The following is a 27,128-nucleotide window of genomic DNA, read 5'->3' as shown; positions in this document are numbered from 1 at the left end:
CCACCCAGCTTAAGTCAAATAAGTGATCACCGCATGTCAGGGTTCCACCAGCGTCGTGAAGTATTTGTGAAGATGCTGTAAACATCCCTCTAGATCTGTGGCCACTGAGGCTGACTCCTGCTGCAGACTGTCCTAGTGTGGAATCACTTAGAGATGCTTTTACACTTCTCTTTTGCAGATAAGAGGAGTGGCAACACTGTTCAATACTGGCTGTTACTCGATAGAATTATCCAGCAAATAGTAATTCAGAATGACAAAGGACAGGACCCTGACTCCACGCCATTAGAAAACTTTAATATTAAGAACGTTGTCCGGATGTAAGTCTCTTCTCGTTTCGTTACCTGTGTGGTACCAATGACAGGGCAAGAAGTACATCCCACTTCAGAGCAGTAGCTGGGAGAGATGGAATATTGTAGGGCCCAAAGATGAGTTTCTGTGGCTGCTTATGCAGCCCAAGTTTAAATGGGTTTTCTTAGATTCACCACTTGCCAAAATGTTAGATTCGCTGACCACTGGGGAAAGAATAACTCAGCCGAATATGAAAAGGATTTAGGTGGCCTTTATTTCAGGGGACCACGGTCACGGGCTGCCCTTCCCCAGGCAGGAGAAAGGACAGACGGGAAGGCGTGGGCTGCAGAGGAAGAAGAGTGTGAAAGAAACGGGCAAGGGACTTTTTAAAGTCTCCCTGACACGGAAGCTGAAACGGGGGTCACCTCGGCCCTTATTTTGGTGGGGGGTTATGGATCTGTGCCCCTCATTGGTGCACCAGTGGTCTTACAGCCTGAGGGGCCTGCCAGAATTCCGCCACCCGTTCAGGGTCTGGATGGAGGCAAACTCCGCCCTTCTCCGGTTACCATGGTAGCTATCAGGTTTCAAACATTGAGGGTTCTCTGGGCACTAGACTTTTTATACCCAAGGAGGTTCTATTTAGTCCTAGGCCTTTTGTGTATTTTGTAATGAATGTTCCTTGTTGTTATACAGGTTGGTTAATGAAAATGAAGTTAAGCAGTGGAAGGAACAAGCAGAAAAAATGAGAAAAGGTAAATGATGCAGCCATGCCAAGAGCGGACAACGTGCTCTGGTACCTGGGTGACCTTGCTCTGTTTGTTTTGGAAATTTGCTCCAGTTATGGGAAACATTTCTCTTTCCTTGTCTTGAGGTCATTTTTCACTTCTCTTTCTGTATTACAATTTTTAATTGTCATGCTAATTCCATAATAATTTGTCTTCAGTATAACCATATAAACATTTTTTAAAACACACGTAGCATTTGCTGTTCAGTGCTCTTAGATTCAAATTTTCTAGATTACTGATGTTGCAGAGTGTGAGAGAGATCACACTGGATCCAAGTGTAGGATGTTACGAGGAGTCTTTATTGCCCAAGCTTGGTGACAGCGGCTCCCACTATGCTCCAGGAGCCGCTGCATAGAGCGGCAAAAGATAGAGGTTTTTAAACTCTTAGCCTCCAGTCAGATTGAGAATCACACAGTACAAAATTTCCCCGTGCAGGAGGCAGGAAGGAAGTTACCAGAGCCCCAAGTTTTCCTGTGGTTCACCTAATAGGCGGCAGGAGAGGCCAGGTTTGCAGAGCCTCTGGAGTAATTTCCCCACTGTCGATTGTTTTAAATAGTGTGGAAGGCAGGAGGGGCGGGGTGCACTTTTCCAGCCTTCCGTTAGCTTGAATGGCTCAAGAGGAGGTAGGAAGAGCCGGGTGCGGAAACTCCATCTCCAGGCCCTGTCCGCTGTCAAGTAACCTGATGAGCAGGTGTGAGCCATCAATGGCTGCACCCCATCACACTGAACATCCCAAACTTTGGCTCCCTGTGTACCTGCTCCATAAAGTGTACAAGATCTTCAGAAATATAATAAGGGACACTAGGGGCTAACCAAATATTTTAAAGAGAAGCACCAGCCACTAGGTTTTACTACCCTGATTCACTCTATGAACTGAAGGCACAAGGTATGAGAAGGGAAATTCAGGGAAGTGAGTGACACATTAACAGCTGGTTGTTCATGCATGTTTGGATATATCTTCAGATATAATCACTCAGCATTACTTTACAGGGGAGGTACTTGTGCCAGCCACTCACAGAAATATATATCTATTTCTCTCCCTCCTTCAGAATAGTAGCAAATCAAAGCTGTCCCCTTTGTGAAAAGTCATACTCTCAGCTACTACTTTCTTACCATGCTGGTTAACGTCTTCATTTTTCCTCCTGAAAGTAAGTTGCTTTCGTCGCAGGCAGTGGAATAGCTCTCCCCCTGGTACTGCAAAGAGAGTCCGAGCTGCCTACACATTTCCTTTCCTCTCATCCTGTCTGTCCTTTTCCATTGAATGGAAAAGCAAGTCCACCTCTGACCCCGCAAAACAACAACTTTGAATCGCCAAGCATTATGCGTTCCTCGTAGGATTTGAATTGCCCTCCAATGAGTGAGGTTACGGAAGCTGCTAGAGGGATAATAGGCACATTTACTGAAGGTTGTGATTAATAGAAAATGATCCGAATGAGATGTGTATGCCAGCTGATGTGACCCGTAGGCCCAGCCAGGCATTACTCAGTGTAGACCTCTGGAGACAAGCTGTGTGCATACTCTGACCAGGGATGGGCTGAGTGTCCTCTGTGCTGCGGCCTCCTCTTCTCCAACATGAGCCTTTAAGCTCTCCCACAAGGTGGTTGGACGATTGAGTGATGACCCAAACATGAAGGAAGTGTCATGTCTGGAGTGTACCATCTACACAATAAATGTTAGCAACCATGACAGGATGCAGGCTCTTGAAGTGATCCAAGAAAAATCCCCAGTCAGTAGAAGGAATGGGACAGTTGAGACTGTAGAGAAAATCAGTTCTTTTCTGGAAGCTTCAGATAGCGAAATTATATACTAAATAAGGCACATGTTAATAAATGATCCCAAAAGTAGAGGCTTGAGGACAGGTGTACATGGTATAGGAAATACTTAGTACAAACAGTGTAAATGGATGTCATTTGTACAAAGAGTCCTTTAGGCCGAAGGTTCCCAAACGTAGCACTCTATCAGGATCATCTAAGAAACATTCGAAAACCACAGGTTTCTGAGCCCTTCCTTCAGTCTGTAAGGAAGACTTCTTTGGTTAGGAATTCTGGCAGGTACTTCCTGGGTGATTCTGAGGGCCAGCCCAGATTGGTCAAAGGTCGATGACCTGGGAGATGAAGGCCAAATGCCTGTATTTAGAGTGGTCAAAGATGAATGAACTGAAGTTAGAAAAGGGCAAAGAAATGCAATTAAATGGTTTTTAGTTATGCGTCTGAAAAAGAGAAGAATTCAAGGAGTGGTAGAAGTGGGTTTTGGTTATCTGCACTACAAGGCTGGTGAAATCCGAGACTTCTAGTTGCTCAGATCCTTCTTTGCAAACTTGTATTTTTGAGGACACACAAGAGAGGACAAAGTGAACATTTAAATGTGTCACCAAATTCAGAAATAGAGGCTAGCTCTGTGTAGCTCGGCCCCAGTGGATTATGTCTCTAGTGGATTTATTGATATAAAGAGAGTAGGAATTGGGGCCAAATATTTGAAATAAAAACCCACAGCCTGAACTTCATGAAGTCTGTTCTAGAGTTCATCACTCCTGTCAGCAAACATATGTTTGTTGATATGAATAATCCGTATGCCAGACTGGATGCCCTCTTCCCTTTAGCACATTTGGGAAAGTCAGGAGAATACAGCTGAGAGCTAATGTTTTCCTCCCCGTATTACCATGGTTCTGATGCCCAGCCAAGGCCTCTGCCCGTACGATATGTGATACTGATGTTATAACATTTGCTTTCACAGGTCTTAGCAGTCATTTGCCAGAAGCATGAGTTACTTCTAATAGCCTTCCAAGAACACAGTGCAAGGTCCTTTCCATCAGCCCTTCTGCTTCGCTCAGTCCCATTTCTAAGCTTTGAAAGAAGCCTTTGAATATTCATGTTTGCTAGTGTTGCTAAAAGGCCATTTCTATGGCAGGATTCTGAGTTCACTGCCAGCTAGGTCCCATCCTTCTCCACAAGTACTCACTGACACTCTTGTTTGATGTTTAGATCTGTCGGGGGCAGGGTCCCTTCTTCAGCCTTCTACAAATGCAATTAATGGGTTTCCTCATCAGAAGCCCTTCCAAGCAGGAGCATCGCTTAGCCCTCAAGTCACTCCCTTTGATGGGAAAGGGGTATTATATTTACTTCATGGAAAGTCTTCACAGGCTCTGCCCTTATCCTCAACTTACTTTTTAGAAAAACCGTTTCAGCCTTGAAGAGTCTTCTGTTTTCACGTCCAATTGTTTTCCTGTGTAGAGCACAATGAGCTGCAACAGAAATTGGAGAAGAAAGAGAGAGAGTGTGATGCCAAGACCCAAGAGAAGGAAGAGATGATGCAGACCCTAAATAAAATGAAAGAGAAACTTGAAAAGGAGACTACTGAGCATAAGCAAGTGAAGCAGCAGGTGGCAGATCTCACAGCCCAGCTCCACGAGCTCAGCAGGGTGAGAGCTGTCAGCCGGGTCCTCTGTCTGACGTGTGTCATGACGGGTTGCGCCACCTGGGAGGCTCACCACCTCCGCAGCCACGTAGGCAGGCAGCGGAGGCGCGCGGGTGGGGGGGTGTGCAGTTTTACATACGATCCCTATGCTAGGAACAAATGAGATCACATTAGCTTCTTAAGACAAGAGCTGATGTCATGAAACCCAAAGTGTACACTGGTGCAAGAAATGGGAGAGCAATGAACACTCCGGAGATGGGCATTTAGCTGTCAGGCACGGGGGTGACCCAGTGGAGTTCACAAAGACCTTTGGGTGTTCTTGCTGCTCCTTTAAACCCACCTTCTCAGAAGTGTGAAGGAGACAAAATGCCGAATTCTTAGAATCACGCGATGAATGGACTTTTCTTTTCCTGTGTTTGTCTTTGCAGAGGGCAGCCTGTGCCTCCATCCCCGGTGGACCCTCCCCTGGAGCTCCTGGAGGACCCTTCCCCTCCTCCTCCTCACCTGGGGCTTTCCTTCCTCCCCCACCACCTCCACCTCTGCCTAGTGGACTGCTTCCTCCTCCTCCGCCTCCGCCTCCCCCAGGAGGCCCTCCTCCTCCTCCAGGGCCCCCTCCCCTGGGGGGAATCATGCCACCCCCTGGTGCACCAGTGGGCCTGGCACTCAAGAAGAAAAACATTCCTCAGCCCACGAATGCCCTGAAGTCCTTCAACTGGTCTAAGCTGCCTGAGGTGAGCCCATCCCTTTGTCTTTTAAGAAGAACATGAGCAGCTCATTGTAAAAAACCCTGCTGTTACATGCTTGTCTAGTGTGGCCCCAGAAAGTAAGTGGTAAAGCTTCTGACATTGTTGCAAGCCAGCTCTCTGTGAACCACTGGCTGAGACATCATGCCTGTTCTTTTTCTTTATGACTATAAACCGTAACCCTTGTTAACTTGATTTTTATAGAACAAACTGGAAGGAACCGTGTGGACTGAAATTGATGATACAAAAGTCTTCAAAATTCTAGATCTTGAAGACCTGGAAAGAACTTTCTCTGCCTATCAGAGACAACAGGTAAACAGCATATGTCCTGCAGATGCTGTGAAGCATGTCTGCTTGTACATGATCCCTGTGCCACCTGCCGTCATCATGATGCAACAAGGCATCTACCCTGGTGGTTCCCACAGGGCAGCACGGTGTGTCCGTGTTCCTGTGTGTCCCTGTGCCTGTCGTGATGTGAGTAAACGTGTAAACAGCCCTTGTCTGCACTCAAGACCGGGTTCCTCCCTCCAAAGAGCTCTCCATGTTACTCTCACAATCTAGCCAAACTGAGTAGCCAGCAGAAAATATTTTTTTTAGGAAGATTATTTTTGATTTGTATTGTCACTTCACAGCACTCATTTCTGAAGCCATTTCGGTGTAAATGTGAACCAAATGGTTACACTACGAGCAGAAGGCCTTTTGAAACCGATGGTACCTTTAGAAGGGGGAGGGCTGGTAAATGACTGGGATTGAGTAACCTAGAGACTTTCAACATCCGTCACCAGCACTCAGCAATAGAATTGCATAGAGGGAGCAAGCGTACCACAGGACCAGCGAAGCTGCTGGAAAGTACACAGAGGTTTGTGATACTGGAAGCACACAGGGCTTAAGGTTTGCCAGCTAACCACAGTGATGTGGTTATGTGTATCTGCCCGCTGTTAAGTCCAGATCCCATCTGCACGGTCCCCGCTCCTTGTCAGGAGGCCATCTCCGTAGGACCTCTTAAGAACAAACCAAAGAATTTCAGAGAATCAGGAAAGGTGGAGTAGGCTCCCAAGCAGTTCACCAGAGCTCTAAGAAAAGGAAAACTGAGTCTAAAAAGTAGCAAGGATGGTAAAGAGTGCTCGGTGTGTCTTGAACAGGAATCATACATCCTGAGCAGCTATGCAGGGCTTCCTTTGGCTCTCCTGGAGTCCCCATCATCAAGCCCAGGGTAGAGCATCCTCAGACAAGCCCAGACTTACTAGTCAACCTACCTGGCTTTGTCCCCAGAAAGCATCTTCCAGGAAAACGAAGCGCTCTGCACCAAGAGAGAAGATGGACAAGGGCTGTGACACACAGAACCTAGGATTTGAGGAAACTTTCTGGTTTGTTTCAGTATGGCTTTTGGTACGTTTGGAATGGAGGAGAGAGAATGATAGCATTGAACCAATATATTGTCTGAAGGAAAGCTTCTGTGCAGTGCTTTTTGTGCTAGCTTAATGACACACACACACACACACACAACAACAACAACAACAACAACATCCCTCAGCTTGGCCCCCACGAAATTAGGAAGACAAGCCTATACAGTATTACTCACGCCCAAGCCAGGAGAAGGCATTTCCACTAGAAAACGAGTTACTTTTTACAAAAGACAAAGGGTGTGTTTAGAATCTTCATTTGGCAGGTGCCCTGCAGCTGTGTGGCTCAGTTTGCTGCTGATTCTCTTCTCTTCTCTTCTCTCTCTCTCTCTCTCTCTCTCTGTCCCTCTTGTCTGTCACTGGAAGTTATTCCCCAAACCTAGACATGAGCTCATGGGACATTGCAGCAAAATTTCTAGTATTCAGATCTGACATGGTGAAGTATCCCGTTGGTTTCCTCTTATCAGTTGCTAATGCTAGTCCATGCTGATTGTCTAAAGTGAAGACTTGGGAACTCAGAGCAATGTCTTACAGAAGGGAAAACAACAGCTTTTCCAAGTGATGATATTCAAGTCTGAGCATGTGGGTTGTATTTACTGTGAAGGCAGGTGGTTGAAAGGCCCAAGTTTCTAAGACTCATAATTAACAGGCTTTCAGCAGAAGGTGCAGAAGAATGCTGCCAAAATGCTCTGGGACAAATTATGTGGACAGTTCTCAAGAGCCTTGGGAAACAGGATCGCAGAAAGCCTTGCAGTTGGGTAACTGTCTCCTAGCAACCAACACTGTTTACGTAATCAGTAGTCATTCCAGTGAGGAGAGACCATAACATTTCAGTAGAACTGAACACTAAGAAGACGAGGAAGTTGAAGAATGACCATATTTGCAGTGACACTTTCTGGAAAAAAAGATTCCAACACACCTACCCAGCCTGAGCATTTCAAGGGTGTTTTCGTTTTGGGTATAAGAATTTGAGATGAGAATTTTTTCTCGGGTGGTGGGGGGGAATACGTGTTCCGAATAAGGATCATTTGAGCCATTCTGTTGGATATTATGAATGTTAGGAGACAGAAAATTTAAAAGGTGCAAGCATTTTAGTTATAACATGTTGGCCAGAAAAAAGGAAATGGAATTTACTGTGATTGAATGTGCCTTTGTTTAATGGCTAATCGTAGCATCAAAGGCTCATGTGTTATCATTTCAGTCTTTTATTTTACACTGTTCTCCTTTCTACACCAAAATGACTATCGAGAATTCACTGTTTCTATGGTGTTTCCAACTTTCCTCCCTCAACAGTTACGATGTCTTGGTCAGATTCTCTGGATTCCAACCAACTGTTGGGCTAAAAAAACTTCTCAAAGAAACCCATGGGGGGGGGGGTCCCTATGGTGGAGTAAGGGTTTAGTATCATGTAGATGAGTAATGAGGAATGACACTTTAATCTTACATGTATGACATACACACATGGTTGTAAGGAGGGGTCCATCACGATGTTCATGAAAATGCATTATGAAAGCACAAATCTCAACAATTTTTCCACCAAAATAACAAGCATCTTTGGATTCCATTTTGCATACATTGTCCCAAATCTATTCTTATGTAGGGACACACATCTGTACATATGCTTACACACTTCCATACACAGAGCATCCGTTCAGGTGGTGTGAGACACCTCATATTATTAAAGTCAGAACAGGTATTTACCTGTATTATCCACTTTGTATATGAAGCACTCCAGAGGGCACAGATGTGTTCAGCTTCTCTCCACAGTACAAGTGACAGTATAAAAGAAGAGATAAGAAAAAATATCCATAATATGGATTTAAGGATGATAATCCATGTTTCGTATCCTTTCTGTTTTAGTCCTGAAGCTGAACACATAGTCCCCATGTAATACTATAGTTGCTTTCTTATCTGATACTCAGCTCTGAAATAAGCATCGTTCCCATTTTACAAAGAATAATATGTGATTGGTGTTTTTTCATTGTTCCAACAGTTGGGACAATAAAGTAGTGTAATTCTCCATTTCACTTTTTCTTTTCTCCATGGTTTTGCTTATTCATGAAGGTCAGATTTCATAGATGGTTTTCTTTAACTATGATTTTTTGGAACTAAGTCACTCCTAATTCAGAATTTTTTCCCCAGTGGTGATATCAAAGGTGTATTGAATTGATTATGTGAAACTTAGGTGCCACAGGACATGGAACTTAATGACAGGAAGCTGTAACCCACATTCTAAAAGTTCATTAAATTGCTGGCTTTTTAAATTTCAGGACCTCTAATAGAAACTACATTATACACGATTCTAGATCATCCATAGTGACGTACTTTAATGTGTGTGCTGCATAATAATTAAAAGATATCCATCTCATTTTTATGGGAGATTTTCATTCTGAGATAATAAAAATTTATTTCTTCCTGCCCATGCAATTGAGCAGCAGGAAAACAAGCAGTTTGCTGAAGAGTCAGTTCTGAAGCAGTAGGTTAGTGGCGTCTCTTCCTGCTGCCTGCTCCGTGGTGAGGGCGCTTGTCTCTTCTTCCTACCTGCTCCTTGCTGAAGACAGCCCTTCTAAGCTTCAAATCATACACCCAGTTAATAATAGCCGTCTATTCCATAATCCAGTACCTGAGAAACCTTAAATCCCAGGCACCGGAAAACCAAAATGTAAAGCGAATTGCTAGGGAGCCTCACAGTGCTTTTTTGAAAGTCAGACTGCAAAGACAAGATCTGGATTGGACCAGCAACTGTCTCTCTAAGTGATGGTGGGCGGAGGGCTGGAGAGGGGGAGGCAGGTTAAAATGACCTCCTGGAGTTCACTGTATTCCAATAAAAGCTACTTGTACTGGAATAGCACTCAGGCGCTTCAGAGCTGAAATGACAGTTACAGCAAAGACAAAAGGCAAGTGGAATAATCAGAGCAGAAGAAAGGTTTCGTGTGATTATCAGTTTGTTCCTTAAATGCTGGTCTAGAAAAGCAGTCCCTCCTTTTATGGATACAACAACAAGAGGACGGCACATTCTGTTTCCCACTGAAAGAATTATGCGCAGCAGCTCATCTGTGTCAAATTGGCTTTGGCAGGGCTGCCGAGACCAGCGAAACCTTAAGGAATCTGCTGAGCAAATGCTGCCTGTGCAAACGGTTGGCCCAAAGCCTGAGATGTGTTTTGCACACCAAAGCTGGATTTGTTCCAGCATTATAAAACTAAGCAACAAACTTTTTTTTTTCATTAGCATGTCAACTACCTCTTATTTCACTTCAAGTCTTTTTTAAAACTATCTCAAGAAGGGTCTGTGGACAGGGCCACCAATGGCTGCACAACCACAGGAACCATTTCACATTGTGTTTTTCCTTAGACCCATCTCCAGCACCTGCAGGCATTGTTAGTACACTGTAAGCAAACCGGAAGTTAATAGTACTGGCTTAATTTGTTCAATTTATCATAGTCTTTCCTTGTGACACGAAAAGACGATTTCTTCCAAAAATGTGTATTTTTCTGATAGTCCATGCCAATCAGAGTCCTCATATGATGAAACATGTTTAATATTCTCATGCCTCAAGTTATCCTATGGAAGAAATATAGTCCAGTGGCCATTTCAAAGACGTGTTCTTTTCCCAGCTTGAGCCTGTGTGGGATGCTTTAAGGCTTTACTTTTCTGAATTTCATCTCTCACCGTTGAAGGTGATCAGCAGCCACTGCTACGGTCTTTGTCTCTCCTGAATACTTACGGCTCGGCTCTTGGTGGTTTGCAGCCAGCCACTTGCCCTTCCCAGTTCTCACTGATGGTCCTCCAGCACGTGGGTCCTCTGTCCCCCTGCACCACTACTCCCCTTGACTGCTTCTGCCTTGCCTGTTTGTGGCTGTGACTTATGAACTGCGTGTGTCTGATTTGCCTTTTCCATGCCTCTGCCATGGCTGTAGGATTTCTTTGTGAACAGTAACTCCAAGCAGGTAAGTGAGCTGCCATCTAACACCATGATTGACTCACAGTGAGCTTTACATTGTTTATCATTGTTGGAGGGTTTTTTTTTTTTTGTTTACATAGTGTAAAGCAATGTTTGGGTAGTTCCCAAATATTAATTAAATATCTAGAAACTTGTCTGAAATCTCAGCATATCAAGAGACAGTTGATGCTTGGTCACATGGCGCTTCATTTAATACATTCATTATTGCCTTTGCTTCCTAAACTACAGTCCAGTTCCAGAGCTCTTTTTTTCCTTATATATTTTAAATGTTATGTTACTTATTGATTTATTGGTTTGAAAGAATTTCAGATAGAAAGGGAAAGAGACAGAGAAAGAAATTGAGATTGAGGGCCTGGCACAGTTGCCTAGTGGCTAAAGTCCTCACCTTGCATGTGCCAGGATCCCATATGGGCACTAGTTTGTATCCCTGTGGCCCTGCTTCCCATCCAGCTCCCTGCTTGTGGCCTGGGAAGGCAGTAGAGGATGGCCTGAAGCCTTGGGACCCTGCACCTGCACGGGAGACCCCGAGGAAGCTCCTGGCTCCTGGTTTTGGATCAGCTCAGTTCTCACCGTTGCGGCCACTTGGGGAGTGAATCAGCGGATGGAAATATTTCTGTTCTCTGTCTTTCCTCCTCTCTGTTTATCTGACTTTCTAATAAAAACAAATCTAAAAAAAAGAAAAAAGAAATTTAGATCAAGCTAATCCATGCAGGGGTTCATGCCCCCAGTGACTGCACTAGCCAGTGCTGGGTCAAGCCACAGCCGGGGCCCGGAGCTCCATCTGGGTCTAGCCCATGGGGAGACCATCACCCATTGTTTTGCCCAGGCTATCCAGCAGGGAGCTGGATTAGAAGTAGAGCAGCTAAGGTACATTTCAGTGCCTACATGGCATGCTGGGGTTGTAGGCAGCGATTTTATGTCCCCAGGCTGGCCTCCATAATCCACTGTTTAATCAGTCCTGGCTGCAAATGAAATCACACTGCCATTTGGATCTTGATCTTTTTATTGTTATCGGTGTTATTGTTATCGGTGCCTCTGGTCCCTGGTACTTATACTCAGTGTTTTGTATAGACTCATTTTATGTCTCTTATGACTGGCCACCATGGCGTACAGCTCTCTGTCCGGCAACAGAATGTGCAACTAGTGTTTATGGTAAACTTAGTTAACTGAGCTAATGCCTCACCCTGCCTCCTCCCCATTGTCCATCAGCCTCTAGGGCAAGGAGAGCTACCGTCTGGCCTTGGGAGCTCCCCACTGCACATAAAGATGTTTGGGAAGTTTTATTGCTCAGCATCTTTGAGTGCTCAACTGCAGCTAGGGGCCGAATGGGCCCTTCCAATGGCCACAGCAGCAATGGCAAACCTCAGTGGAACTTGATTCATAGTGACAGTTCTTCTGTCTGCTGCCCGGAGGGTTCTGGGGGACAAAGGAGAGGCATCACTCCCTGAGGATTTATGCACATTTCACATCTTCAACTTGGAAACCCTTTGTTTTCCCAAAGAATGCTTCTTAAATGTGGGTGGTCGGCCCCCATTGTTATTTCTCTTTTTGCAGCTAGATTGCGGCCTTTGTGTCAATTTTGCCTTCTCCCTATACCACATTTTACCGTCTCAGCTCTGCCCATTTGTGTCTGTATACTGTGTGTGTGTGTGTGTGTATGTGTGTGTGTGAAGTCTTCTGAGAATGTCACTGTCGGGCTTTGATGTGTTTCTTTCATGCTCATTACAGAAAGAAGCGGATGCCATTGATGACTCACTGAGTTCCAAACTGAAAGTCAAAGAACTCTCCGTGATTGATGGTCGGAGAGCTCAGAACTGCAACATCCTTCTCTCAAGGTATCGTTGGTGTAGAACAAGTGTTTCTACTAGCACCGACTTTTCTGTCTTAGCCTTCAAAACCACGTGCTTGTAGTTTGTTCTAACAGTGCCCTGCCAAAGGGAGGGCTTTGAATTCCCTCCTGTTCAAGGTGGGGAGAACTCGTGGTGCCCACTTTCCTAGTGAGAGGCAATGTGTGTGGATGCCTGTGTCCTTAGCATGCAATTTCCTCAGGTATCTCAGTTGAAAAGGAAAGCGTCAGAAGTCAATGTTTTCATTCTGAAAAACCTGCGGAAGTAATTCAGCTTTTCTTCACACTTTTTGGCCTTCAGGATTCTTTGGGTTGTGAGTGACCAAATGGGGACCGACATGGCTTTGTGTTTCATGTTGACTTTCTGATACCATCTTTGTACATTTCAAGGTTATATGAGCACATGCTTTTTTATGAAGGGCTAAAAGATACGTAAAGCTCAAACCTCAGTGAAATGCTGATTTGTCCAGTTCTGCCCTGTTTGGAATCTTTCTCCTAACCATCACTGCCTTGGGACTTGAAAAGGAATGGGTACAGGAAATTTCAGAGGCAGGAATTTGCTGCCTCAGACAGTGTTATCAAGGCATTCTCGACATTTCAAGTCGCTTTTCTGTATCTATGTTTTTGGTTTTTTTTTTTTCCAAAGGGGACTTCATATTAGGAAAAGACGCCTAATTCTTATGAGTTCATGAAAATAAGAATCTTGAATATTGAGACTGTGAATGGAGTGCTGAATGTGCCCTGAGGCGAGCATCACAAAGTGTTTCTGTTTCAGGGAGAAGGAAGAAGGAAAGAAGTGGTCCTGTATCTTAGATAGTCGTGGAATGCGTTTCTTTTAATACAAAGAACTCCTGCTTGGCTTTCAGCGAGGAAGCCTGATTGTTAGCCAGATATATGTTACTTTAGGGAGCAAATGTCTTCTTCTAGTAAAACAGAAATTGAACCTTAGTGAATGTTAATGCAGCTTGAAAGGGAACATGAGCCAGTATGCTAGCGTTCGTTTCTGCCTCAAGCAGGAAGCTATGTGAATGGCCAGGCTCTGGGTTTAGTCTGACTTTCTTTGCCTAAACGGTGTTCAAGTTAGGTAACTTCGCCATCTGCTTAGGAAAACATCATTCAGCAGAATTTGAAGGCATGTTTATTTTTCTTCTGCAGTGTATTTAATGTATTTTTGATGCCTTTTGCAAAGACTCTTCTTGCTTGGAAAATTAAATGGGTATTTTTAACTATCTGAAATTGTCCCTATAATGCGTGTTTTCTCCAACTGGATGAACATTTCAAAGTAACTTGACAAAAGGGGGCTCTCTGAATTCCGTGCTGTTGAAGTGTTTCTGGAGTGAGAACTCCGAACTAGCCCCTCAAAGAGGGAATCTTCTTCCTGAGTGCCAGCCACGGTCATTACCCCCTCTAGACAAGGTCGTAACTCTTCCTGGTGAAGATCTCCCATATCTTCATTGGAGGAATTGTTCCATATTTGTAGTATGTAATTCTCTTGTGACCCTAAAAGTGTCAGGAGCCTACATTAACTGAGAAATTGTTTAAATGATATCTAGACAACAGTCATAAGTCAGTTTGCCTCATGTCTGTTATGTTTTAAGAATCACTTTAATGAATACATAGTATGATGAAATATCATGTTGCGGACAACACACTTTGAATCTAGCTGACCTTTTCTTCATGAGGTTATATAGAGTCTTTGTTTATTTTCTGTTTCATTGTTTTGCAAGCATCGGGCTTCCTCCCCCCATCCCCCATCCCCTTCTCTCCCTCCTACTGTCTGTTACATAGGATGCTTTTAAACGCTTCCTGAAAAATCACGTGAAAGATAACTTCAGTTTTCTACAGAAAAATTTTGACACCTGTGCGTAGCTTCTTCTACTGTGCGTTTTCCATGAGCATTTCTGAAGCCCTTTCCTATCGATCAGGTTTTAGAATCTCTCTGGCAAGCAGAGAGGGACAGAGAGAGAGAGCTCCCTGCTACTGGTTTACCCCACAATGCTCGTAGCAGCCAGGACTGGGCCAGGCTGAAGCACATCTCACACACAGGGAACAGAAGCCCAGTGACGTGTGCCCTCTCTGTCTCCCAGAGTCCCCATCGGCAGGAAATTTGAACAAGGAGACCGAGTTGAGAGTTGAACTGACTCTGATGTGGGACAATGGGTGTCTGGAACGTTGAGCCAAATGCATGCTCCCCACATGAAATGTTAGTGTGTATGTATTTCATTTACTTAAAAAAAATTATTTATTTTGTTAGCGTTACGAAGGGAGAAGAGGAGATTTAAAAAAAAGTTTCCAGCTGCTGGTTCATGCCCAAATTGTGTACAAGTGCCAGAGCTGGGCCTCTCTGAAGCACGGAACCAATAGCTTCTTCCAGGTGTTTTAAGCATGTGACTTGGGACACCTCCCGCTGCTTTCCCAGTCCAATAACCGGGTACTGGATCAGAAATTAAGCAACTAGGACTTGAACCGGCACCACTATGGGAAGCCAACACCACAGAGACTTTTCTGGTTATAACAAGACACCAGCCCCTTCATTCTGGTTTTTAAAACTGTTACCAATTTAACGATCATCCTCTCCTCGGAATCAGCAATTCACTACTACACGTGTGAGGAGCTAGGACAGGCTAGTGAGCCTATCCATTGTTTACCTTGCCAACAGTAACTGATTTCCCAGCTAGGTGGCTGCCTCCCCAGCGTCCATCATGAAGACATGATATATTCTGTGGGCTATACAAGGATACTTCAGAAAGTTATAGTTTTGAAAATGGAATTGAAAGATAAGTTTATTTGGGTGCACAACATTTTGACACGCATGCAGAGTTTGTGTGTGTGTCATGCACATTTCTTGTTTGTTCCTAAGTGTGCGTGTTCACAGCGTTTGGTTATGCTCTGGAACACTTCCTTAGTGGGCTTGTTGGTCAGACCACCTGCCACAGGCGGGACAGAAGGCAGTTGGCAAGAGGTCAAGACAGGGCAAGAGGTGCAGGCTGACTGGGAGAGGAGGATGTTAATGTGTGGATGGCCAGAGTCACCCGGAACTCACTGAAGGGGACTACCTGCATGTGTGAATGGTGAGTGCCAGGGCACCGTGTCATATGTTTCATACATGTGGCAAGAGTGAAATGCATACAGTGTCCCTTAAAATGAGTGTTTTCTTGGGTCCTCAGGCCCTGGATGAGAGAAGCAACTTTTTTCCCCATGAGTGTACAAGAGTGATGGGTAGCAATGTGGTTTAGTCCTTAAAACAAACCTCTTCCAACAAGATAAGAATGGAAGTAGGGTGAGGTTGTACAATTGACCCATGGAGGTAAGAAACCTTTCCCCAATCTTCCTCTGCAGATGCTCCCTGGGCATGGCACAACGGATGCAGTAAACCACAAAAAGCCACTTGAAAGCAGGGGGATTTGACCTAGACCCACTGAGGCTGAGCGAAGGTTGATCCGCCACCCATCCTTAGCCTATTTTCATTATGCCTACCTGTTCCAATACTCTGGGCAAATTTTTGAAATGCTTGAGGAAAGCGAGGTGGAGGTAGATACTGTTTTCAGATGGCTGGTTTGTTTCCTGCCTCGGAAAGAAGGTTGCAGCGAACGCCTTGAAAGCCGCCACCCTCCAGCGCACCAGAACACTGCCAAGCTTGAAAAGCAATTAAACGGCTAGGCTTGCTAGGCTCCTTAAATTACAGAGATTAGAAGCTCATTCCGTAGATGACAGATGACATTAAGAACTCTGCAGCCTATGGGGCTCTCCCGGAGGAGGGCGGGGCAGCTCTCCTTTCCTGTAAAGTAGAAGGGCTTTGTTCCATGCAGTAGGCCACGTGCTTGGCCTTATGTTAACAGGGAGATTTTCTTAAGTACTACCTGTTAAAATCTCCATTCACTTTTTAGGCCACGGGAAAACAAGAATTTTTAGGAATTTAGTATTTAGTCCAGACAGCCTCTGGGGATTGAAAAGCATAAATATATACAGTTTCAAAAGTCAGAAGTTCTGCACTCCATATGGAGAGCTCAGGAAATACGAATTTGATACTTGAAGTATCGTTCTCACTATGGTTTTTCAACTCTTTTTCTTTTATATGCAAAACAGGAGGGACTCAGCAGAGCCACACCATAAAATGTTTTCTTCAACTTGGTGTAAAAAGGACAATTAATTATTATTTTTTTTTTCTTTTCGCTCATACGCAGAGCACTTTTCATCCTGCTTGTCAATGCTTCCGTAGCCAGTGCTTTGATCGGTGGCAGTTTCCATCTTTCCTTGTTTCGCTGTTTCCTGGCTGTGCCTGGCCACTTTATGGTGTCTGCACTGCCTTCATCCAGAACCTTTAGCATCCCTGACCTCAGGCAATCCAGGGGCTGTGCGATTGGGACCTTGATGATACGTGCCACTGTTTCTAACTCTACTCTGTGTATACCATGCCCATGCCAGCTTAGCTAAGTTGTTCCATAAGGATGGAGATTTTCCATCGAGATGCTCCAGTGAAATATTCATAAGACAGTGACTATAACAACCTGGAGAAGTTTGCCAGGACTGGGGTTGCTGGACAAAGCATGAGTGCCACAGTGCCACCATAGCTCAATTCAGTAAATGGGAATTTTTCTTTTTTTCTTTTTTTACTGGTATAGATAAGTTGACATTTTGCCTAGTTGTTGGATTTGGATTTGATAGTATGTGACAGAAGAGAATGGTGTTTGATGCCTTCACATTCCCAGGTTTTGTTCTTCTCTTCCTGACTTATTTGCACAAGAAACATCCCATTTAAATAGGAGTGAAGAAAACTAGGGGAGATGACTGTGACAAAGTCATTTTGCAATCTAGAGAAAAGGGCAAACCCATATTTCCACCACGAGTGGTGTCTTCCACAGCTTCCCGTGGGTTCTTTTCTGAGGCCTTGGAATTCATTCATACTCTTACTCCACACTCGCAGGCCAGTGTGCTTGACAAGCCTCACTCAGTGTGGATTCACGTTACCCTCTCCTTCGCCCAGGGATCAAAACACCTTGCAGCTAAGGAGTACATCTTCTCATTCTGTTATAATGCCCTGGGACCTAATGCATGTCGCAGAGTGGAAATGTGTGGAATAATGAGTATGAGTGCTTTGGAAAAATTCACAGTAATTATGCTAAGCACTGGTTAATGCTTAGCTGTAAATCCATATTAAAGTTACAGAAGTACCTCTACTGGTTTTTTTTTTTTTTCTGATATAGAAAATCTTGCCTTGTAGTGCACACATATGAGGGGTGCTTCAAAAAGCTCATAGAGGGGAGGGCATTTGAGGTGCAGTTGGTTAAGCTCTCATTTAGGTAGGGCCACCTCTTGTATTAAAGTACCTAATTCAAGTGCCTCCTATGCATACTCCAATTCCCCTCTCCCCACTGGTTTCCTCTGTTTTATTGTAATAGTATGGTTGTAAGAACGTCATTCTGCTGTTCAAGTGTATCCTGACATTGTAGGTATAGACAATGGCAAAAAGTCCAGCATCCTATTGTCAAGATGCAGTGAAGAGTTTCATCGGAAGTCCATCTCTATTCAGGAGTAGCGATGCATGTGCAATATGTCTTTACTTCATGATATGATATGATATGATATGATATTCTCTATTATACAGTTCTCTAGATGACTAAATGTCCATGAATGTTTACCTATGTATCTATGATCTTGTATTTTGCATTGAATGTTGCTTGATATCATAGAGAACATATGATATTTGTCCTTTTGGTATCATCCCTATTTTGTAGATAAGGAAACTAGGCTTGGTAAAATTTCGTTCAAGGTCACACTGGCATGAAAGTATCAGAACCAAAGCTGGGGCCCGGCTTCAGAAGTGACATCAAGCACTATTTTTGTGTGTTCACTTCTTTATCTCTACTTCCATTGGTGATTTTTCTCAAAGAACATTGACGAAAGGAATAAATCAAATGATATTGCTATGCCACATTAGTGGTAGATTGTAGGAAATTAGGATTTTAGAAGTAAGTCTGGGTCTAATGCCTATGATCAGAATAAGAAAATGATTCTGTTGTCACAGCTAATGATGTTTAAGACTGTTGCTGTGCCTATGAAGAAAAATCCTTGCAAGTGTGTTTCTGTTCCACGATACGTATATTGTATGGGCAACACTATTATTCTGGCTGTGGCACAAATGCCTAATTAAATTCACAAACCATTTAAGTTCATGGTAGATAGAAAACAGATTTTGCGTTTTTCGTAAGTCCTTGCCTGTGCAATATTAATGGAATAAGCAATATTTATAAAGAATTTGAGATTAGCCACCAGAAAGCTTTGGTTTGTGAGCCCTGTTACTTTATGGATTGGGGCAAGTTACTTGGTTCTTATGTGTTTTTAAAAAGTGATCCCAGTTATTTTGGGAATGAAATGAACTATGTGAAAATGTCGGAACTATAGAGTGCTAGCACATTTTATTTTACCTTGTCAACTTTTTTAATAGCATAAAGTTGTTAACTATTAACCTGCCAGAGAACTTTCACACCCCTGACATAAAACCAGGCCAGGGATTCTGTTTATCGCTTTCGCCTGCAATTCATGGAAGCTGCAAAGAGAACAGCCGTGTGGGGTATTTTCCCTGCTTATCATCTTCCTGTCCCTTGCTTGGGGAAGCTAAACCACAGAACATAGCTGCTTTGTGCTGTGTGTTAGCAGAGCATTACAGCACCCCGGAAGAATGTTAAAGCACTTTCAAAATCCTATTTTTAGGTACAATACTGTTAAAAAGTGAGCTTCCACTGAGAGAGAGATTTTTTTTTTTTTTTTTGAGAAAAATGGTACGAGAAATTCAGCATCTGGTGTAGCTGGATTGCCTTGTGTTAGATTACAGTGGTAACAAGTGACCTGTCCTGTCTCCAGGTTGAAATTATCCAACGATGAAATCAAGCGGGCAATCCTGACAATGGACGAACAGGAAGATCTGCCCAAGGACATGTTGGAGCAGGTGAGTACCAGACGTCTGCCGGCATACCTGGCACCTGACTGCCAACAGAGCGTAGGCTCGTGGCTAATGAATCATGCACTCATCTCTGCACTGAGGAAGTTGAACCATGTTTCCACCTGTTCTAGGAAAATACTTTATTCCTTCGTTGTTCTTGAGAAACAGCGGCTAAGAAGGAGGTTCACAATTTGCTCAATGCCTGGGATATACTGCACCAGATTTCATCCCTCAGGCTGCATTTAAGTTAAAGTCCCAGTGGGTCAGACAAATACACTGGCTTTATTCAAAGGTCTGAGTTTCTCAGAACTATTGATAATCTCACTGGCATCACCACAGGCAATGCTACGTGAATGTATTCATTACTGAATTCCTGGTATAGTTCATATCTGGTCTTAGGTCATCATTCCCCTGACTACAAAAGTCTGTTTAACTTCCCTCACAGTCTATCATCTGTATTTCAAAACTTGCTTGTATCACAAAATAGGTTGTAAATTCCTCGAGTCTAAGTCTGTTGTCTGACAGTGTGACTGCACAATGTATTTAAGGACAGTGTTGTGCAACTAGTACATATTGAAGCAATTGTCAGCGGTGTCTGCCCCTTGCTCTGAACCTGAATGTGTTGGTCTTTGTGATAATAGTCTCAGAAAGTTCAACGATTACCGACTCTTTTTGTTCCATTTTGTGTTGCGATAGAATCATATTTTGAGTGATTTTGGTCATGAGGGCCATGATTGTTGGCTCCAGGTCTGCTTATAAGCAACACAATTTTAGATTGAACTTAACTCATATGAACACACTCAAATCCAGGAGCAGAGCATAAGGGTGTTTTGCACTGGATCAGTGACGTGTGTAGTTTCACACCTCCATAGGGTTGACCTTTCCCGCCATCACATTTACCTTGGGTGAAAACTCTCACACAGGAACAAAAATCCTTTTGATGGTGTCCTTTAATGGAGTGATTTTGTTATCAAAAGAGTTAGTGGCATTGTGCTCAAGTATCCTAGGGTGCTCTGGGTAGGAATAAGTTTAAAAATACTCCTTCAACCTCAAGTTCATCTTCTGCAGAATTTGCCTCTTCTGCAAACACTTCCATAAACCAGTCCAGTTAGCTGCTGCCCCGGAAGTTTGAAGCCAGCTCCTGTCTGCCTCCACCCAGCTCCCTGGTGACCCTGCCTCCCAGTGATTACCTGGAATCAAGAACTCTGGAGAGCCGCCCTAGTCCCTCTGTCTCATCCCCTATCGATAAGGCTATATGTTTAAAATTCCACAAGATCTGTGTACTGTGAAATTGCATCCAGCAAAATTCTTCCTTGAGGGAAAGGATTTCAAAATCTTGCCAAAAAGACTTGCAGTGCAAATAGAATGTACTTCAAATAAATACAAGGGAATCAGTCTACTGATGCACACTCCGGCCAAGAAGGGTGTTTCTGACCTGATCCTTCCTGATAATTGTGTTTACATTACTCTGGTCATGTCCCACGCTCTTTCTGTTCCTCCATGTTTCATATTCCTCTTCTGCTTCTTTTTCCATCATTGAATAGTCTTAGCAGCAGCTGAGGGTACCAGCCTCTGGCTCCTCTCTCTGTGACTTGGTTTGGACCACAGTCCTTCCTCCACTCGAGCTGCCCGGAGCACTCAGGACTCCAATACTCTTTTCTAAAGGGACCGTCTATCTACTGATACCTTGGGCTCTGCTTGCCTCCTTTTTATTCTTTGAGAATTATGTACACACACTCTCATGCTCAGCTTCCCTTTGAGGGGGATTGCCTCTTTTAGCCTGTCCCTTTTGCAATGCTCCTGTAACAACAACAACAAAAAAGACATGATTATGGTGTGATCCTCAACTTGGATAGGGCTGGGAGTGCCAAGCTGCAGGTTGACATCAGCCACCTTGACCTCAGGTAAAAATCCAAACTACATAGAAAATAATGCTTTTTCTCCCTCTACTCCATTCTCCTGGTCCTATCTGCTTCCCTCCCTACACTGAAGAGAGACAAGAACATACCCATCTTGAGCAATGTCACATTTGAATACAGGAGCAGAAAAGCCTGGGAGCCATCAAGGCCGCAGACCTGTGAACCTCCTGGCATTCCCTGCCACCTACCGTGCCCTCAACAGCCACCCCTTCCTTTGCCCTTTGCTTTGGTCCCGTCCTTAATTATCAAGGGCCAAGTTATCTTCACAGATCTTCAGTCTTACCTTCGCTGTTCCTCAAGTCTCAGCCACACGAACACCTGCCCCTTAGCTCTCCACATCGCCATCATTGCTGCCTGTTCTCTTTTTGACATGGCTGTTGCTTGGGAGCTGGTCCACACTCACCTGGCTTTTCACTCTTCAAGCCCTTACAGTCTGTCCTCTAATTTCCATAGACCTATCTTCGCCAAGGAAACACAGTGATTCACAGTTGTAAAGCCAGGGCATGTTCTGCAGAACTGGTCTTTCTTGATTTCTTAGTGGTTTGTGACCCCAGTATCCACTTGCTTTTCCTGGCCCGGTGGTGCTAAGGAGGCCTCACGGGTGGCACCTCCGTCACCTTCTGGGTAGGCTCATCTGGTTAGCCTGGTCCCACGAAGACTGGTTATATTCCATCTTAGTTGCCCTTCTGTTTACACATTTCTGCCGCTACGCATGCCCTCAGCAGCATGCCTATTGCAACAGTGCATCAGTGTTTTGTCTTCCAAAGAGCTCTTTTTAGGGTCATTGCCATGTGTCACCCGACTGACTGACCGCTAGAAATCACCACTTGATCATTCTTGGGTTCTTTTGAGAGTGTTTCAAACCTTGCATTCTCCTTCGTGTCCTTCCTCTGTCCTCTGTCTAGGCTTCCCATCATTCTGTGTAGGTCACTGACTAAGCCGGAAGCCAAGGCTGTCTGTCTTCCTCCGCCATTGATCACTGTCCATCCGTCAACAAGTCAGGCTGTTCTGTTCAGCCCACTAAGTGGCTCTGGTATGCTATCATCCCCCAGAGAATACCTCACCCCACTATCTGATCACAGCCACTTAATAGTTGCAGGTCATACATTCTACCTCCTGTAAGCACAATGGTCTTTTACAAGGCAAATTCATTCTCCTACATTTAAGGAGCATCTGGTGCACCCACATGAAATACTAGAATCTCTGTGAGGCCTGTGTCTATGCTTGTCCTCTGCCATTACCCATAAAGCATCTCACCTGTATAAAATCTGTGTTGTCCATTCAGAGCCCAGGACCTCAAGTGACTGCCTACCACATGCCTCCAACCTGCTGTCATTTCCCTCCAGCTGCTCATGCACCCTTCCCTGTGCTTCTGATTCTCTTTGCTCTGCCAGCGGCACCCAGATTATCTGCTTTCTCTGAGGTCCCTCAGTGAAATCCAAGAACCATGTTGAAAACCTAAATGGGCCACCCAATGCTAGCATCAAGGAGAGGATCCAAATATATTGATCTAGAAAACCATGTACAGATACAGACCCCCAGTGTACACACGTGTACATACATAGATACAACTACGTGCATTGAAAGGAAATCAGACACATACGGATGTCTGTTTTCAGTATTACATACCATAACACATTGTCTGTCCATGTCATCCTCCTAACTTAATATGAAATCAGAGCATCGGTATCTATGTTTCTATGGATCAAAGATGAAACAAAAACCGGGATGGAATTAGGTAAGCTGGAGGTAACAAGCCAATCACATGGAAACAACACACAGAACTGTTCATTCCAGTATGCTGCAACAGGAAGCAACTGTGAGCAAAGTTAATAAACTTCATCTTGGGACCAGTGAACGGAAAGGGTGAAAAATTCCTGCAGGGATTTAAACTTGGAGCCTCATTGTTATCTCTGTGTGTACTTTTTAGCTTTTGAAATTCGTTCCTGAGAAAAGTGATATTGACCTGTTGGAGGAGCATAAGCATGAGTTGGATCGGATGGCCAAAGCGGACAGGTTCCTTTTTGAGATGAGCAGGTGAGTTTGAAGTTGCCTAAGCAATAGAGATGCAGAGTAGACATGTAGCTTAATGGTGAAGACTCTGGTTTATGCACTTACGTCATGGGGCTGCCATGGTGACGGGGCTGCCATGGTGACAGTGAAGCCATCACTCAGGGTGTCTTCTTCCCTTATCACAGTAATGGTCCAAGTCCTATCAACTTGGCTTCTGATCTACCTCCCTGCTAATGTGCATGGGAAGTAATAAATAATGGCATTAGCCATCTATGTGGGAGACTTGGATAGGGCTCCAGGTTTCCTCCCAGCCCTGCCCTGGCTGTTGCAGATGTCTGGGGATTAAACCAGCCGATGAGACATTGAAAGACCTCTATTTCTTTCTCAATCCTCCCCCTCTCTCTTTCTTCCTTCCTTTCTTCCGTGCCTGCCTCCCTCCCTCCACTCTATGTCATTCTTTCAAATCAATCAGCCTTTTAAAAAAAATATTTCCATCTCACATCAGCGTACCTCGGTTCATTTCCCTACCCTAGCTCCTGACTACAGCTTCCTGCTAATGCATACTGTCATAGTTCGATTCCTGCCGCCCATGTTGGAGACTTGGTCCAGCTCTGACAACTAGAAGCTCTAGAGGAGTGCGCTGTTTGTATAAAGAGAGAGAGAGAGAGAGAGAGAGATGAGGGAAGGGAGGAGGGGAGGGGAGAGGAGAAGTGAGGAAAGGTGAGTCTCTCCCAACAAGTCTGCAGATGCAATCAAGGTAAACACGCCTTGTGCTTTGCATCTCTGTCTTACCCAGACTTGCTTCGTTGTTTCATGTCACCTTGCCATTTTTTTTACACTACTGTACCACAGAAGAGGACTTTGAGATTTTAACAGAAGCACCCAGCAATCCTTACTTCAGTAAATGCCACTTAGCAAGCACCTGGTTCTTTGTACACATCTTCCCATTGAATTCGGTCAGCTCTGCCTAGGGGACTTCTGAGGCAGGACCATGCTCTTCCATCCACCTGCAAAGATATTGGAGCACTTGTGGAAGGTTCCTATTAAAAGGTGAATCTGGGATACAAATCTAGGTCTTTGTGATTTTAAGGTTTGGAGGAGGAGGAGATTAGGACAGGCGGAAGCCAGAGCCGCTTATCTTGGTGGGGATCAGTGTACTTCCTGTCTTGGGAAGCAGAGCTTGCGTGCCCTGAGGGAAGACAGGGGATTAACTTCCAAGGGAGAGAAGGTGCTTAAGACAACTCTTTATTATTTTTGCCAAGGGCAAAATTTTGTGAAAAGTTAATAAACCTGGGAGAAACCTTATTTTGCAATAGGATGGAGAAGTTCCATTTTCAATCTTTTATCTCTTGTAAGTTCAGAAGGGCACCTGGCACTCCAAGACTCAGCATCAGTTAACACTAGCGGGCTCTTTCTGTCCCTTAGCAGTTGCCTGATTTGACCAGAACTAAGAATTCTGCTGCAATTGCCCAGGTACCTCACATAGGTCACATAGAAACAGATTCTTCAGGCACAATTGGCCTCATGTCCCGGTCTTGTGTGCGTGTGTGAGCGGGTGGCGTTCTGAGCTGTTTCTGCCTCCACGTCCGCTATGTGAACATAGGCACATTATGAGAATGCTAACTATTTCATGCTTGCTCTCACAGGATTAATCATTATCAGCAAAGGTTGCAGTCACTGTACTTCAAAAAGAAGTTTGCAGAGCGCGTGGCAGAAGTGAAGCCTAAAGTGGAAGGTAAAGTCAAGCCACCCCAATCAGAAGTGCTACCTGTCTGAAATGGCTGTTTCTTCCATGTGGGTCTGGTAAACTTTGGTAATAATATTTTTGTTGTTGTTCAAAATCTTTTGAAATCATGATGGATCACTGCCTAGGATCGGTACCAGGTACGCTGGCCTGGCCTAGGCTCCAGAGCTCATGGCACACCTCCTGGGCTCTCACAGGTTTGGGCTTTTGACCCTGTGGGTAACCACTGATGGCCCTGTAATTAGCTTTCTTGCAATAGGGTTTAAGATTTTTCTGATTATATTTGAAGCTACTAAATACCTAAAATTTGGAATGTGAGGGCCCAGCACAATAGCAAAGCAGCTGAAGTCATCACCTTGAATGCACCCAGTCCCATACAGGCACTGGTTCTAATCCCAGCAGCCCTGCTTCCCATCAAGCTCCCTGCTTGTGGCCTGGGAAAGCAGTTGAGGATGACCCAAAGCCTTGGGACCCTGCACCCGCGTGGGAGACCCGGAAGAAGCTCCTGGCTCGTGGCTTCGGATCGGCGCAGCACAGGCCATGGTGGCCACTTGGGGAATGAACCGTCTTTGTCTCTCTTCCTCTCTGTATATCTGCCTTTTCAATAAAAATATATAAATATTTTTTAAAAATTGAAATGTGAGCAGGACCATTAAGGAGCACAACTGCAGAATGACTGGGGGAATCGGGAAACTGGTTGAGCCGAGGTTCCCGTTAAGACACCTGCAAGCTGTAACATGTAGCAAATGTGACATTTTCTGGAACTGCTCACTGATCTTGTAACACCAGGCAAGAAAGTGCTTGCAAATGAATGTTGAACTTGAGAAGCTATTCTATGTATCTTTTAAATGCTTAAAGTTGCTAAGCCAGGAGTGATTGCACTAACAGGTGTGTCTGTTGCGCCCTGGTCCCTCGTTCTTGCCCTCCAGGGTGCGTGTATGGAGGATGCTGGCTGGTATTCTGAAGCTTTGCAACTTTGACATATGTGATGTTGTGTGAATATAGCATGGGCAACGGTGATAAGTCTTGGTTGTAATCATTGTGTCTTTATGTATTTTCTTTTGAAGCCATTCGTTCGGGCTCGGAGGAGGTGTTCAGGAGTGGTGCCCTCAAGCAATTGTTAGAAGTGGTTTTGGCATTTGGAAATTATATGAATAAGGGGCAAAGAGGCAATGCCTATGGCTTCAAAATATCCAGCCTGAACAAGATTGCTGACACCAAGTCCAGTATTGACAAGTAAGTGCGGCATCTTTCAACATTTGGAGACTGTGATGCGTAGGTCAGGGTTTGAGTTTGTCTTCCATGGTCGCTGTGACACAGGAAGATCTTGTTTGAACTCTTTCTTACCAAAGCCCTTTCTTTCCTGGATGCTTACTCGTTTCTGGTCTCCCTGATAACCATGGCATCCCTGCAGTCCCCCCGGCCTGGCATCACTTTGAGACTACAAGAATGTCATCTGTCCAAATGTTCTCTCCTCGGTCCTGCCTTTCTCTTATGTAAACTTTGTCGGCTGTAGTACAATATCCGAAAAGAAGTCATTAATCATAAATGTACTGCCTGATGAACTTTATGTTTTTGAATGCCCCCACATAACTAACATGCGTGGAGGAAACCAGTATTCTAGAATTCTCCTCATGACTCCTGTTAGCCACAGCCACTCCACTGTGTTGCATAAGAAAACATGAAACTGGCAGCTAATGCTAACCTGTGAAGCTTGATGGGATGTTCAGTTACCGTTTCCTTCTTTGTTTGGAGCTGCCGGCGAGATGAGAAACTTCTGGGACAAAATTTGGCTGTTAGCAGGCTGCTGCTTCTCCCAAAACTCGTGAAAATGCTTGCTAGAAAGTTTACCACACTGGGGTTTTAGGTAAACAGATTCTTCGTAGGGAAAACACCAAAATGTGAAAATGCTCTCAAGTCGTTAACAAGTAGGGTGATTAGGCGGATGAACTTCAGTTTCCCGGAAAGCTTTGTCCTTTGAGGTTCTCAGTGACTTCAAAAGTACTTGCACAGTTGTTTCTTTTTTTTTTAAAGATTTATTATTATTGGAAAGCCGGATATACACAGAGGA

General features: G+C 44.4%; 1 protein-coding gene across 2 annotated transcripts in view; it reads left to right on the top strand.

Moving 5' to 3' along the window:
* DAAM1 (dishevelled associated activator of morphogenesis 1) overlaps nt 1-27,128 on the top strand; it is a 168,496-nt gene that overhangs the window by 128,194 nt on the left and 13,174 nt on the right. For both annotated transcript variants that reach the window (XM_058655625.1, XM_058655624.1), the window contains 10 exons: nt 179-317; nt 982-1,040; nt 4,304-4,491; nt 4,916-5,218; nt 5,435-5,542; nt 12,324-12,430; nt 19,303-19,387; nt 23,231-23,337; nt 24,960-25,048; nt 26,125-26,293. In XM_058655625.1, coding sequence (XP_058511608.1) covers nt 179-317; nt 982-1,040; nt 4,304-4,491; nt 4,916-5,218; nt 5,435-5,542; nt 12,324-12,430; nt 19,303-19,387; nt 23,231-23,337; nt 24,960-25,048; nt 26,125-26,293 — 1,354 coding nt within the window. The remainder of the gene's footprint in view (nt 1-178; nt 318-981; nt 1,041-4,303; nt 4,492-4,915; nt 5,219-5,434; nt 5,543-12,323; nt 12,431-19,302; nt 19,388-23,230; nt 23,338-24,959; nt 25,049-26,124; nt 26,294-27,128) is intronic.

Source organism: Ochotona princeps, chromosome 26, assembly GCF_030435755.1.
Source record: "Ochotona princeps isolate mOchPri1 chromosome 26, mOchPri1.hap1, whole genome shotgun sequence".
NCBI lineage: Eukaryota > Metazoa > Chordata > Mammalia > Lagomorpha > Ochotonidae > Ochotona > Ochotona princeps.
Note: the sequence above shows the minus strand (reverse complement) of the source record. Positions and strands in the feature narration are given on the sequence as shown.